Consider the following 12,724-nt stretch of genomic DNA (forward strand, 5'->3'; position numbering starts at 1 on the left):
CAGAATGTTCTGTTTTCTTAAAATAGTTGCATACAACATTTGCCCCAGGACATCTTCCTCCTTTTTGATGGGGAGGATTACCACAGGAAAAACACATAGGTTTTGAAGTGGTATTGTCAAATGGATTTCTACTTTTGACATTTGCTGGAGTGAGAGTGCGAAAAAAATGTTCTTCCTTTTTCCATTTGCAATACCAACATTCACAGATTCAAGACTTTTGTCATCTAACTCCTTCAGAGAGATTTGTGAAATTTCAATGCTCTTGGCAATTTTGATAGTCTATTCTAATGATGGGTTTCCCAAAGAGAATTTTTTTTGTCTGATTTGCTTGCCCTTACACTGGCAAACAAATTGATCTCTGATCTTCCGATCAACTGGTCAGTAAAAGTTTCAAACAGAAAAACAGAAGACAATCTACATATAACTGAAATACAAGCATCCACATCTTCTTCATCACCTTGTCGTCTTTTGAAAAATTTGTGTCTGGGGACCATGAGACTTGGCTGCTTATCGAACCTGGTCTTACGTTTTGTAATAGTATTCATCTAGATTGTCCCCAGGTTGATGTGTCAGCTCGGGTAAATGTTTAAAAAAATTGACCTTCCCTCAAAACCCAAGGAGTGGAGTAGAAGGCATTTTTTCCGCTTAGCACTGAATCTCATAGCTCCAATAGCCCCAAGATAGGTGTCAAAAGCATAAAACCATGCCTCCCATCTGACAAGCGATTCGACAGGACTATCTAAAAATGAAGGAGGAGTATCAACAGCTTGCATGGTACACATTATAAGAGAAATGGAAAGAAAGAAATGGAAGAAAGAAAAGTAGATGAGACAGAAAGCAAGAAGTAGGTGCAAAACAATTGTGGAAAAGATGTAGAGAAATGGAAACAAACAACAAAAGGTTAGTCAGACACCTTGAACCCCAACAAGTACTGGCATAGGCCAGCCTTTGCCATGCTGTTCACCCCAGTAAGAGAACACATAGGCCAGCAAATGGCCAGCCTCTAAAGCAAGCAAAAGTATAAACATTTATTATTGCATGTAGTTAATTAAACACATTACAAAAAATCATCGAAATTTGTCAATAAAAACACAATCAGCAACGATGTTTAAAAAGATAGAAAAGAATAGAGAAGCATATGGGTGTTTCCCAAAGATCAGAATTCATCATAACTAGTCAACTTTGATCGAAGCGCAGGTTATTACTCACATTTTAGGCTTCCTTTATCCTGTTGCTAAAAACGTTTACAATATTGTGTTTAGTACCAGGTTTTGCTAGTCTACTACATCATGGCTGGAATCATGAGTTTAAAGTGCAGTCCTATGGTGCAGTATGTCTATCATTGCAGGCGGTCATCATATTTCATTGCGGCAGTTATATAAAAAAAGTGCTGGTGTGCATGAATCATTGACTGTTATGTGTTATGTTATGTTATGTTATGTTATGTTATGTTATGTTACGTTGTTTTTGTATAGCGTACGGCTACTCGAACTGGAGTGTCCCGACGCTTTTTTCCACCCACGGCTGATAAAAGGTAACACAACACAGTAAAAACAGAAACCACAGAAAAATAAAAGTACGCTGCTGTGAGGGAAACATCCTTTACAACGAAACTTTTACAACGCACTACCATTACGACGCAACTTTTACAACGCAAACCATTACAACGGATAGCGCTGGGGGGCGCTCTAGGATAGGGAATGTATTTAATATACTATCCAACACCTTCCCTACTATCCACGGGGACTGGAGTTGGAATAGTAAATTAAATAAATCACTATCCAGCGCCTAAAAGCACTATGCGTTGTAATGGTATGCGATGTAAAAACCGCATTGTAAAGGTAGGCGTTGTAAAAGTATGCGTTGTAACGTCATACATCCCTGCTGTGATCATGGACAGTGTGCAGATATAAACTAGGTGTTACAAGATCTCAGATTCCTGTGCGGTACCATGTGCATTGTGAATTTTGAAACAAGTTGATTTCTAGAAGTTCACAGTCGTCTGTCTCCTGTTTGAAAATCATGTGCAAAATACATACGCCTTGGCTCTATGGGGCCGATTAGGATGGCGGTTTTTCCGCATCCTCCGGGCCGGCGGAAGTGTCCGCCGGCCTGGAGGATGCGGAAAAACCGCTGCGGAGCCTCCAAAGACCCACCGCCAAATTAGGATGGCTGGTGGGTCTGGAATTCCGTCCGCCGCTTTTCCGCCGCGGTCGGCTTCCGACCGTGGCGGAAAAGCTATAACATGGCAGGCGGTGTCTATGAGACACCGTCCGCCATATTAGGATGTTCGTGAATACATGCTTTTCCACGGCGGCTTTTCCGCCATGGAAAAGCATACGGACATTCACTTTGGGGGCCCGTTGCGGGCCCCCTGGGTGAATGGGGGGTGGGGGGTGCACATGGGGGGTACCTATGGTACCCCCCTGCATTTGCGTGCACAAAGCAGCAGGCACCGTGCGGTGCCGGCCGCTTTGTGCATGTAAATGTAAAACATGCTTTTTTAACATTGCGGCGGGTGCAGCTTGAAGCTGCACCCGCCGCAATGTTAAATATAGAGGATGTGACCGCCACCCTGGCGGTCACATCCTAATCAGCACGGAGGGAACGCCGCAGCCCCTGCGGACGTTCCCTCCTCCTCAAGGGTGGCGGACGGACGCAAGTCCGTCCGCCATCCTAATCGGCCCCTATGTGTTTGATTTAGAAAATAAAGAGCTGACTTTCTGCAAAAATGTGGTTGCCCTGCAAGCGGTCTGAAGCGAATTGCAGTTCAATAGTTGCATGATGGCGGGCTGACAAGACATAATTTGTGAAACGCGAAGTGCATTTCAGCGTGTTTACAGCTGAGCAAATGCACACTAGATAGATGAGGGACTCCTCGGCTTGACCACAAAGCCTGCAAAGCATGGTTGCCATGACTGTTTCCATTTTGGAATCTGGTCTTTTGTGGTGAAGTCTCTCAACCTGATCAAAAGTAGCTGATGCTGGGTTGATGGAGTGATATTCTGGACGAGGTACGGTTGAGGGAATCGCATCTCATATGAGGATAAGATCATCCAGCTGTGTTTTTTCTTCGATAGGGTAGCTATATCCATTATCCAGGCCTTTTGCTTTGCTGTGTTTTGATTATTTTTTTTAATGCATTGAAACTAAGATCTGTGTTCCAAGCGTCATGCGTGTCAAGCGTTGTCAATGCTTGTTTGAGTATGGTGTGCCAAGCTTTTCCTCCTTTGGGTTGGTTCTTTATTTCTGTCCAGCAGTACCCCAGCAGGAAGTCCTCTGGTGCTGCTTTTAATTTCCAGAACCTCTTTATCACTGCTGCTTGTCTAATCGGATGTTGGTTTAATAACCTGAATTCCAAGCCGACTTGGGCTTGAGATGCATACTACGGATTCCAGAAGACTTGTTTAAATAGGCCTGATTGCAATAGGTTCAAGAAGTTGGCATCTTGTCCTTTGTATAATTCAGAGCCATTTGTGAGAGTTGGGAGGAATTTGGCATCAATGACGTTTAGTAGATGAGCGTTAGATGGACACTTTAATTTCAGTTTTAACATGTTCAGTTCAAATCGTAATTTATTTTCCTGAGTTTTTCTGGTGTTTAAGTGGTCTTTGAGTGTGAACCTTGTGTCAACCACTACTCCCAGGTATTTGTATGAGGTACACTGCTCAATTTTATTTCCTGCTGCATGCCACTGGTAATTTCCCCTACTGGGCACCGTTTTTGCTGCGAAACCCATGACCTTAGTTTTCTTGTAGTTGAGAGACAACACGAGCTCCTTGGTGTATTCCACTAACTTTGTATTCAAGGGCTGGAGTCCCACTGGCATCTGACTGCATAAGATGATGTCGTCTGCGTACTGCAAACTTCTTATTTTGCGGTTTGCGATTTTTGGGGGGTCACTTTGCACTTCTGATAGCCTCCTATCTAAGTCTGCGGTAAAGATATTAAAGAGACAAGGTGCCAGCACGCATCCCTGCTTTAAGCTGGTGCACGTAGGAATCCTTGCTGTGGTACTTTCTCCATTGCCCAGTTTTATCTGGACCCAAGTGGATGTGTACAGTTTAACGATAGCCCGTAGTAGTGATGGAGGAACACCCCATTTTGCCATTTTTTTCCCACAGAAGTTCTCTAGGTACCATGTCAAACGCTTTTTTTAGATCGACGAAGCAGGTGTACAATTTGGTGGATTTTCGTTTCACATTTTCTACGAGGAGATTCAAAGCCAAAAGATTGGCAAAGTATTTGTACCGGGTCTAAAGCCTGTCTGTGTGACTGGGATGATCTTATTGGAGGAGAACCATTCTTCCAAGGCTACCCCACTGGATCCTGTGCCATTCCACTGTACTCTACGGCACTATGCAGCATTCTACGCCACTCCACTTTACGCCACTCTTTTTCAATCTGTGCTTCTCTATTCTAAATCACTCCACTCTATGCCACTGCACTCTACTCTACACTACTCCATGCCACTCTACAAAATTCTACTCTACACCACTCCACTATACACCATGCCACTCTGTGCATGCCTCTCTCCTTCACTCCAAACCACTCAACTCTTCACCACTGTATGCCGCTTCACTTTGCAGCACTCCATTCTACTCTATGCATTTCTACTCCACACCACTATACACAGCTCAACTATACACCAACCTACTCCATTCCACTCCACACTACGCCACTCTACTCTATGCCATTCCGCTCACAGCTACTCCACTGCAAACAATGTTACTCTATGCAACTCCATCCAGCTCTACTCTATGCCACTGTACTCAAATCTACTTCACTCTACAGCACTCTCCGTCACTCCACTCCACGTCAATCTACTCTGCGCCACTTTACGTCACTCTACTCCACTCCACTCTATGCCACTCCATGGCACTCTATGCCACTCCACCGTACACCACTGTACTCTACACCACTGTACATTAACCTACTGTACTCTATGCCACTTCATGCTACTCCACTCGATGCCACTCTACTCTGTGCCGCTCTACTCCACCCCTCTCTATGCCTTCCCAGAAGAGAAGTGTGGCTCAATGGTTAGAGCGGCAGACCCTGATGCAGAAGTCTGGCCCGGGACCAGGGTTCAATTCCCCGCCTCGGCGGGTCTTGGGCTAAAAAATTCCACTGACCTGATAATTCTCGCCTCGGTGCCTATTCCAATCATGGAGTCCCACTCTGCAACTCTGGGCAATAGCTTGCTTAATCTCCACAACGGCCCCCACAACGCTAAGGATGCCTGGCCTCCACCTTGGGGGTGCCCAGTTGTGGACACCTCACAGGGAAAGCCAGGATGGGTTCCACAGCGGTATTCGTACAAGCGCCTTGAGACGGGTAAACCACCGTTACAACGCAACTTTTACAACGGACTACTTTTACAACGCAACTTTTACAACGCAGGAACCATTACAACGAACTACCATTACAACACATTTTTTTACAACGCAATACCTTTACAACACAATACCTTTACAACGTAAGTATTGGTAAGTATATTATTATAGTAAAAATGTTATAGGTTTGGGTTTTTGGGTAAAGGGGTATTTTTAGGGTTCAGGGCTAGGTTTGGGTTTTGGGGTAAAGGGGTATTTTTAGGGTTCAGGGCTAGATTTGGGTTTTTGGGTAAAGGGGTATTTTTAGGGTTCAGGGCTAGGTTTGGGTTTTTGGGTAAAGGGGTATTTTTAGGGTTCGGGGCTAGGTTTGGGTTTTTGGGTAAAGGGGTATTTTTAGGGTTCAGGGCTAGGTTTGGGTTTTTGAGTAAAGGGGTATTTTTAGGGTTCAGGGCTAGATTTTGGTTTTTGGGTAAAGGGGTATTTTTAGGGTTCAGGGCTAAGTTTGGATTTTTGGGTAAAGGGGTATTTTTAGGGTTCAGGGCTAGGTTTGGGTTTTTGGGTAAAGGGGTATTTTTAGGGTTCAGGGCTAGGTTTGGGTTTTTGGGTAAAGGGGTATTTTTAGGGTTCAGAGCCAGGTTTTGGTTTTTGGGTAAAGGGGTATTTTTAGGGTTCAGGGCCAGGTTTGGGTTTTTGGGTAAAGGGGTATTTTTAGGGTTCAGGGCTAGGTTTGGGTTTTTGGGTAAAGGGGTATTTTTAGGGTTCAGGGTTAGGTTAGGGGTTTTGGGTAAAGGGGTATTTTTAGGGTTCAGGGCTAGGTTAGGGTTTTTGGGTAAAGGGGTATTTTTAGGGTTCAGGGCAAGGTTTGGGTAAAGGGGTACAGGGTAAAAATAAATTAAAAATAATATTAAATTAAAATAAATTATATTAATTTTAATTAATTACATTGTAAAAAATATTATATACTTACCAATACTTACGTTGTAATGGTATGCGTTGTAAAGGTATTGCGTTGTAAAAAAATGCGTTGTAATGGTAGTTCGTTGTAATGGTTCCTGCGTTCTAAAAATTGCGTGGTAAAGGTATGCGTTGTTAAAGTATGCGTGGTAACGTCATACATCCCCTTGAGACCCTTGCGGGTGAGTAGTGCGCTATACAAGTATCAATTTACATTTTACTTATTGCCACCACATTCTAGTCTATACCACTCTTCTGTGTGCCACTCTACACCACTTCACTCTAAGCGACTCCACTCTACACCACTCACAGCACTCTACACTACTCCACTTTGTTTTCGTGCCACTCTACAACTCTCCACTCTGCGCCACTCCATGCTACTCAACTCCACACCACTCTACTTCCATCCATCACACTCTATGCTCCTTTATGAAGCTTTACTGTACACCCCTTGTACTGTTCAGCACTCTATACAACTCCGCTTCATACCAGTCTACTCTATGACACTTTAAGCCACTTTATGCCTTGCCATTCCACTCCAGTCTATGCCACTCCACGCTACTCCACTCTACGCTACTCCATGTTACTCAACACAATGCTATTCAATGCCATTCTGAACCACTCCACTGAACGCCACTCTACTCTGCACATCTATATTTTACTCCACTCTACTTTACTATGCTCTGCTCTATGCCACTTTACGGTACACCACGTTACTCTACACCACTCTATCTATTCCACTCTGCTCTATGTTGCTCCACACTATACCACTATATATTCTACAATACTCTACTCTATGCCTCTCTATTCTACTCTGCCACTCTACTGTATATGCCACTTTATGGCACACCACTCTAAGGCACTCCACTCTACGCCATTTCACTGCACTCCACTCCAGTCTATGCCACTCCACTGCTGTAATATAAATATGTTGTTCCACAAAAGGTACTCTCTCTCGCTGTGGTGTAAACCATATCTTATAAATGTGGTACTTGTACAATAACCTATATTTTGATTTCCTGATGGTGGGTAAGTGGTTGACTGTGATTTGGCCAAAAAAATGTTTTCTCAAAACAGTTGGAAAAATAATAATTGCTTGATATAATGCTGGGGCGTAAGTAACATAATCTCTTCTTTACCAAATGTTTCTCTGTTCTGAATCTTATGGGGAGCTCTCAAACTCTATGCGCCACTTTTTCGTAATTTTTAACATGGCAAAAGTGGTGCAAGGGACTTGTAAATCTGCCCCTACATTTTTTGGGCAGTTTGGAATTATTACTATCCAGCCTAACAGCACCAGACTGTCCTTACGGGACCACTGACACTCTGTAGGCTAATCCACCCACACAGCCCCATTAACTGGCTCTGGCTCTTTCTTGCGTCTCTTTACGGGTGGACGGCTACAAAGCTGGGCCCATCTGCACTCACTTCCCTAAGCTGTTTGACTTTGTACATCTCAGTTTACTGCCCTGGCACCACAGCCTGCCCATGCATCTACCCTCGTTACTGTGTGCCAGACTACCTGACATTTGAACAACTTGCTCTTAGGTGTAGCCTCTACATTTTTAATGTTGAAAACACAGTTTACAACTACTACACCAGGTCTGTTCTCTGCACCTAGGTCCTGAGGGTGAGGTTGTCACCCGAGCCCTCTTGCAGAGACCTGATTTTGCAGTGAGAGCCGTTACTCGCTTTGCCAACCGCCCAGCATCACAGTTCCTTCGTGACTTGGGAGCCACAGTGGTGAAAGGAGAACTAGACAACAAGAAAAGTGTGGAGGAGGCCATGAGCGGGGCTCATGGGGCCTTTTTGGTGACTGACTTCTTTGACAGTTTCAGCAGGGAGAAAGAAGTTCAGCAGGTAAGACCAGAGCGGCTTCCTTTGATCATCGTGCAACATGTCAGGTACAGCCCTTCCTATAAAGAGCCTTTTCCCATAAATATTTAAATTGCCGTCTATGGGACCCTCTAGACATGTTGTACCCTGAAATGTGCAAATATTCACAAGCCCCTATCGCCACCACAATATCACTTTCAGTGATGTTGTGGTGGCGATAGTGGCTTAACGCTGCCATGTGAATAGGCCCCCTTTCACGCTGTGTTTACCGTGAAAGGGGCGTGCAGTGGGTGTTGTGGTGGGCATTCCACCACAACATCCATTGATATTTATGCTGCCCTTATTCACAAGGTCTTAAGTTGGCGATACGAGGAGAATTGCTTTATTTCTTCTCATCTTTGCATTTTCCATGTGTGCTGCCTTGTACATAAAAAACCTTTTTTTAAATGCCTTTTTGTAACTTACATGTGTGCTGCATGAAGCAGCACACATGTAAGTTACAAACTGGCATTTCAGGTTTGTTTATGTGCAGGAAGGGACACCTTCCTGTACATAAACAAACCTCCCTGCTTGCAGACACCCTTGCCCTCTGGTGCAAGGGTGCTTGCGTTGGTGCTAAATTCTGAAACTTAGTGCCAATACATGGGGAAAAGCAGGGCTGAACCATGTCCTTGTGAATATGGTGCAGTCTTGCTTTGACGAAGTAGGGGAGAGAGGGTTTAAGCTAAGAAGGCTAACACCTCTCTCTGCCACTTCATTGTGAATATCCCCCTTAATGTTGCACTAGTTCCAGCTTTGAAGCAACCTTTTTATCTTTCATGGACCTTTTGGGATGAGTTTTGTGCTGATAAATTCTCAGACGAGGGTTTGGTACCCCTTTTGCACATTCGGTTCACCAGTTGTTTCTATTTTACACTATTTTATTTCATATTCTTGAAAGTTATTGTGTTTTATTGATGTAGCTAATATGATTTAATATATTACTACTATATTTTCTACTGCATGTAGAAAAATGCTACATTGGTGTGTGACCCTCAGTTGGACGTTTATGCCCAGAAGTGGGCCCCATGTACACTGTGCCACTGGAATCAAGCTATATCTGGCTGATGAGCCCATAACTAGGGCTAAACCGGTGCTGGGTTGCTAGTGTACCAGTGTAGCACCTGGCTTGGCCGTTCGGGCTGGACTGTTCCCATTGCAGTAGGGTCAAGACTGATGTGCATATAACCAGGGGCGGCCTTAGGCATGTGCAAGCTGTGCACCTGCACAGGGCCGCCAAACCCCAGGGGCCGCCACACCAGGCCTGAGGCATTTATAAATGGTGCGTGGGCCCCGGCGGGGCCCCTGAGGCTCTTAAGAAATGGTGCTGGCCCCGGCCGGGGCCTCTGTGGCTCTGAAGAAATGGTGCGGGCCCGGCCTGGGGCCCCTGAGGCTCTTAAGAAATGGTGTGGGGCCCCTGAGGCTCTTAAGAAATGGTGCGGGCCCCGGCCGGGGCCTCTACCTACGCTCCCTGCCCAGGACCGCCATGAGCCTAGAGCTGTCCCTGATATAACTAGGTCTAAACTGAGGTGGTGTGGTGCGCAAAATAACAATGGGTTGGGATGCGGCCCGAACAATTGCCAGTGGCTGAGTTTAATTCAATCATTGCATCCATCACTATTGTAAACTTTACTAAACCTATACATACCTATAAGCACTGTTGATATTTTGGTTTTCAATATTTTGGCTGTGATATTCTAGCAAATCAATATTCTCTGCTTGTTATTCCTTACAACCACCCTTCTCAAGCAGCAGGTTCAGGATAGAAGAGCACCAGTGGGCCTGGACATTTTTTTATGAGACCAAAAGTACACAAAGTAGAGCTACTCGGGAGAATCATTTGTATGACATTCAGATTACATATGTGTTTGTAAGTCTAAATCAGTGAAGCAGAATAGAACCAATCTAAAAAAGAAAGTTTCTGCTACAGGTTTTTTTGCATAGAACACCCCACACAATCTACATCAAAACATCTTCCTCTGCAAGAGCAGTTTCAATGGAGGAAGGCTGGCCTTGGACAGATGGATGTATTTGCAGTTACAAAGTACTTTTGCACTTGGTGTAGTTTCTCCATGCTGCATTGTCTTCTATGATGTTATAAAGTAGAGTTGCATCTGCAGTGAAGTTGCATGTAGTGGTGATGTTGTGAGAGGTGCTATATCATTCACTATGTTTGCATAGGTGAGTCAGGCATCTGCAGAGATGGCTCATCCAGTGCTGTGAGCTTTCTTTGTAGAAGGGCGAATATTGTCAGTTGGTTGATGAGGCTCTAAAGTTGGCATACTCTTCCAATAACGTTTTCTTATAAAAAAAACCTTCTTATATACGTCAATGCTGGAAGTAATTCATAACATGTTCTCTAACTGAAGAGATGTCTTCTTTCTTCTACAGGGCAAAATGGTGGCTGATGTAGCGAAGCAACTTGGCACGAAGCATGTGGTATTCATTGGGTTTGAGAATGTGAAGGCGCTCACAGGCGGAAAGCTGGAAGTGCTGCATTTGGACAGCAAATGCGAGGTGGAGCAGTACTTTTGGGACATAGGGGTGCCCATGACAAGTGTCCGTGTCAGCTTCTACTTTGAGAACTTCTTCACTAGCGCAAAGCCATTGAAGGCAGTGGATGGAGACCATTATAACCTGGGTATGGGACTTACAAGGTCCAGGTTCTAGACCTTATGTACGCAGGACCGTAATGATTGGGAGACCCTTCCCACGATCCAGGAGAAAGTTGAGCAGTCGCTCTCACTTTACCCACAACTCTAGACTATGGGTGCCTGAACCTTTGAAGTATATAACTGACCAGTACACATAACATGGTACAGATTTTGAGTAGCAATATCACAAAACAAAATGATAGACGGAGTGTTGAACAGATATGGGTTTAATCCATTGTTATTTTGCTCACCGTCACCCCAGTCTGGAGCCAGCCATGTGCAAATCAGTCTTGACACTGCTCCCCATGTGAACAGTCCAGCCCAAACTGTCAGGTCAGGTCCTCCCTGGACAGGAAACAAGCATCATGGGACCGGTTTCGGGGTATCACCCCTCATCTGTCAGGCTAGCATGAACCTGGGGATGCAGCAAGCAAGGAATGGAATGGAATGGAATGGAAATTGCACTTGTATAGCGCGTAACTACCGGAGGCCTCGCAGCGCAAGGGACCCACGTCTGGGCATACCCATAGCCACTTAGGGCGCACATAGCAACATTGCAAAATAAAATGATGGAGGGAGTGTTGGAACTTTTCAAACTTTCACCTGAGTCACAAACCTGGGTTTTATCCATCGTTATTATGCTCGCCACTGATCCTGCGGAGCTCTATAACAACCTTTAATACTCATCTCACTTTACTCAGGAGCAATTTTATTTTACACAACGGTGGGGCCCATAACACTGCGAGTCACACACACACAATTACTCCTAAATCAGTGATAAAAAAGGCAAGCTGCTGGTTAGCGGGGTACCTAGGCTCATAATTTGTACATTATATACATTATAGAATTTTCCTTACATATGCTAATCTGTTACCTGGAAAACTCTACACCAAGGTACTCCACTATTTGGTCAATAGATCATCTAGTAGAAGTTAGTTGATGGAGACTAAGACCAGCTTAATCATAGTAATCCTATAACTTTAGCATTTTATTCTGTCATAACATTTTAATAAAATAAAAACCATAACTCGAGTTTTAAATTTCAATTTTGAATTTATCTACTTCATTTAAGAAAACGAAACTTTAGTTTATTTTAGACAAGCAAGAACGTAAGCATTTAGTTAGTACATGTTAAAATAAAATGAAATTTAGAAATCATATTACCAAGTTCTGTTATATGAAAATAACAGAATTGCACGAGTCTCAATCTGCCTCTCTATTCTCCTCAACGCCTCTCTTCCAAAACAAAACCTCTGCATTCGATCATCTTCATTGCTCCAAAAAGTTAAAGTCCAAAAATATTTCAAAGTTTCTAGCACCATAAAATTGCTCGAACCAACAGCATGTCGTGGTGCAAAATAAATCCAGGAGCAAGCTTTTTTTTTCATCCGTTTGAACAAGCTCTTTTATACCCTTTTTCACTAACTAACTTAAAATTAAAACTTTTAGGGTCCACAGTTTATTCTGATTGGTGCATCAGAGAGTTGGCTATGATCACCTCATCCCATCCTTGCACAAACCAGTTTTCCAAAATGCGTAGTCATCCTTAACATGTTCTCATGGCAGTCATCCCCGTTTACGCTTGTCATTCACTTTTTGTTACATGATTTGCAATTCTCTTCCATTCAATAGTTCCGTTCCCACATTCTTAGATGCAAACATCCTTTGGCACCCTTCTGTGCCCTAGGCCAAGCTGACCTTGACATCACTTTGCCTTGCGTACCAGTCATTCTGCTTACTCGGCTTTTCATTTATGCGCATGCGTAGAGGCTCTTTCTCTCAAGCTGATGTCAACACCGAAGTCAGCAGCCATTTTCAACAACCAGGCCACATAGGCCTCAATGAGAACTAGTGCGAAAACAAACACAAGATTTAGAATTATAGTTTTTCTGTTTATCTCCCACC

The 12,724-nt window shown here is 43.9% G+C and overlaps 1 protein-coding gene across 1 annotated transcript in view; it reads left to right on the forward strand.

Annotated features, from left to right (window-relative positions):
- LOC144827965 (nmrA-like family domain-containing protein 1) overlaps nucleotides 1-12,724 on the forward strand; it is a 57,531-nt gene that overhangs the window by 4,676 nt on the left and 40,131 nt on the right. The window contains exons 2-3 of the mRNA XM_078686121.1: nucleotides 7,912-8,150; nucleotides 10,557-10,806. Of these exons, the coding sequence (XP_078542247.1) occupies nucleotides 7,912-8,150; nucleotides 10,557-10,806 (489 nt within the window). The remainder of the gene's footprint in view (nucleotides 1-7,911; nucleotides 8,151-10,556; nucleotides 10,807-12,724) is intronic.

This window comes from Lissotriton helveticus, chromosome 4_1 (assembly GCF_964261635.1).
Source record: "Lissotriton helveticus chromosome 4_1, aLisHel1.1, whole genome shotgun sequence".
Classification (NCBI taxonomy): Eukaryota; Metazoa; Chordata; class Amphibia; order Caudata; family Salamandridae; genus Lissotriton; species Lissotriton helveticus.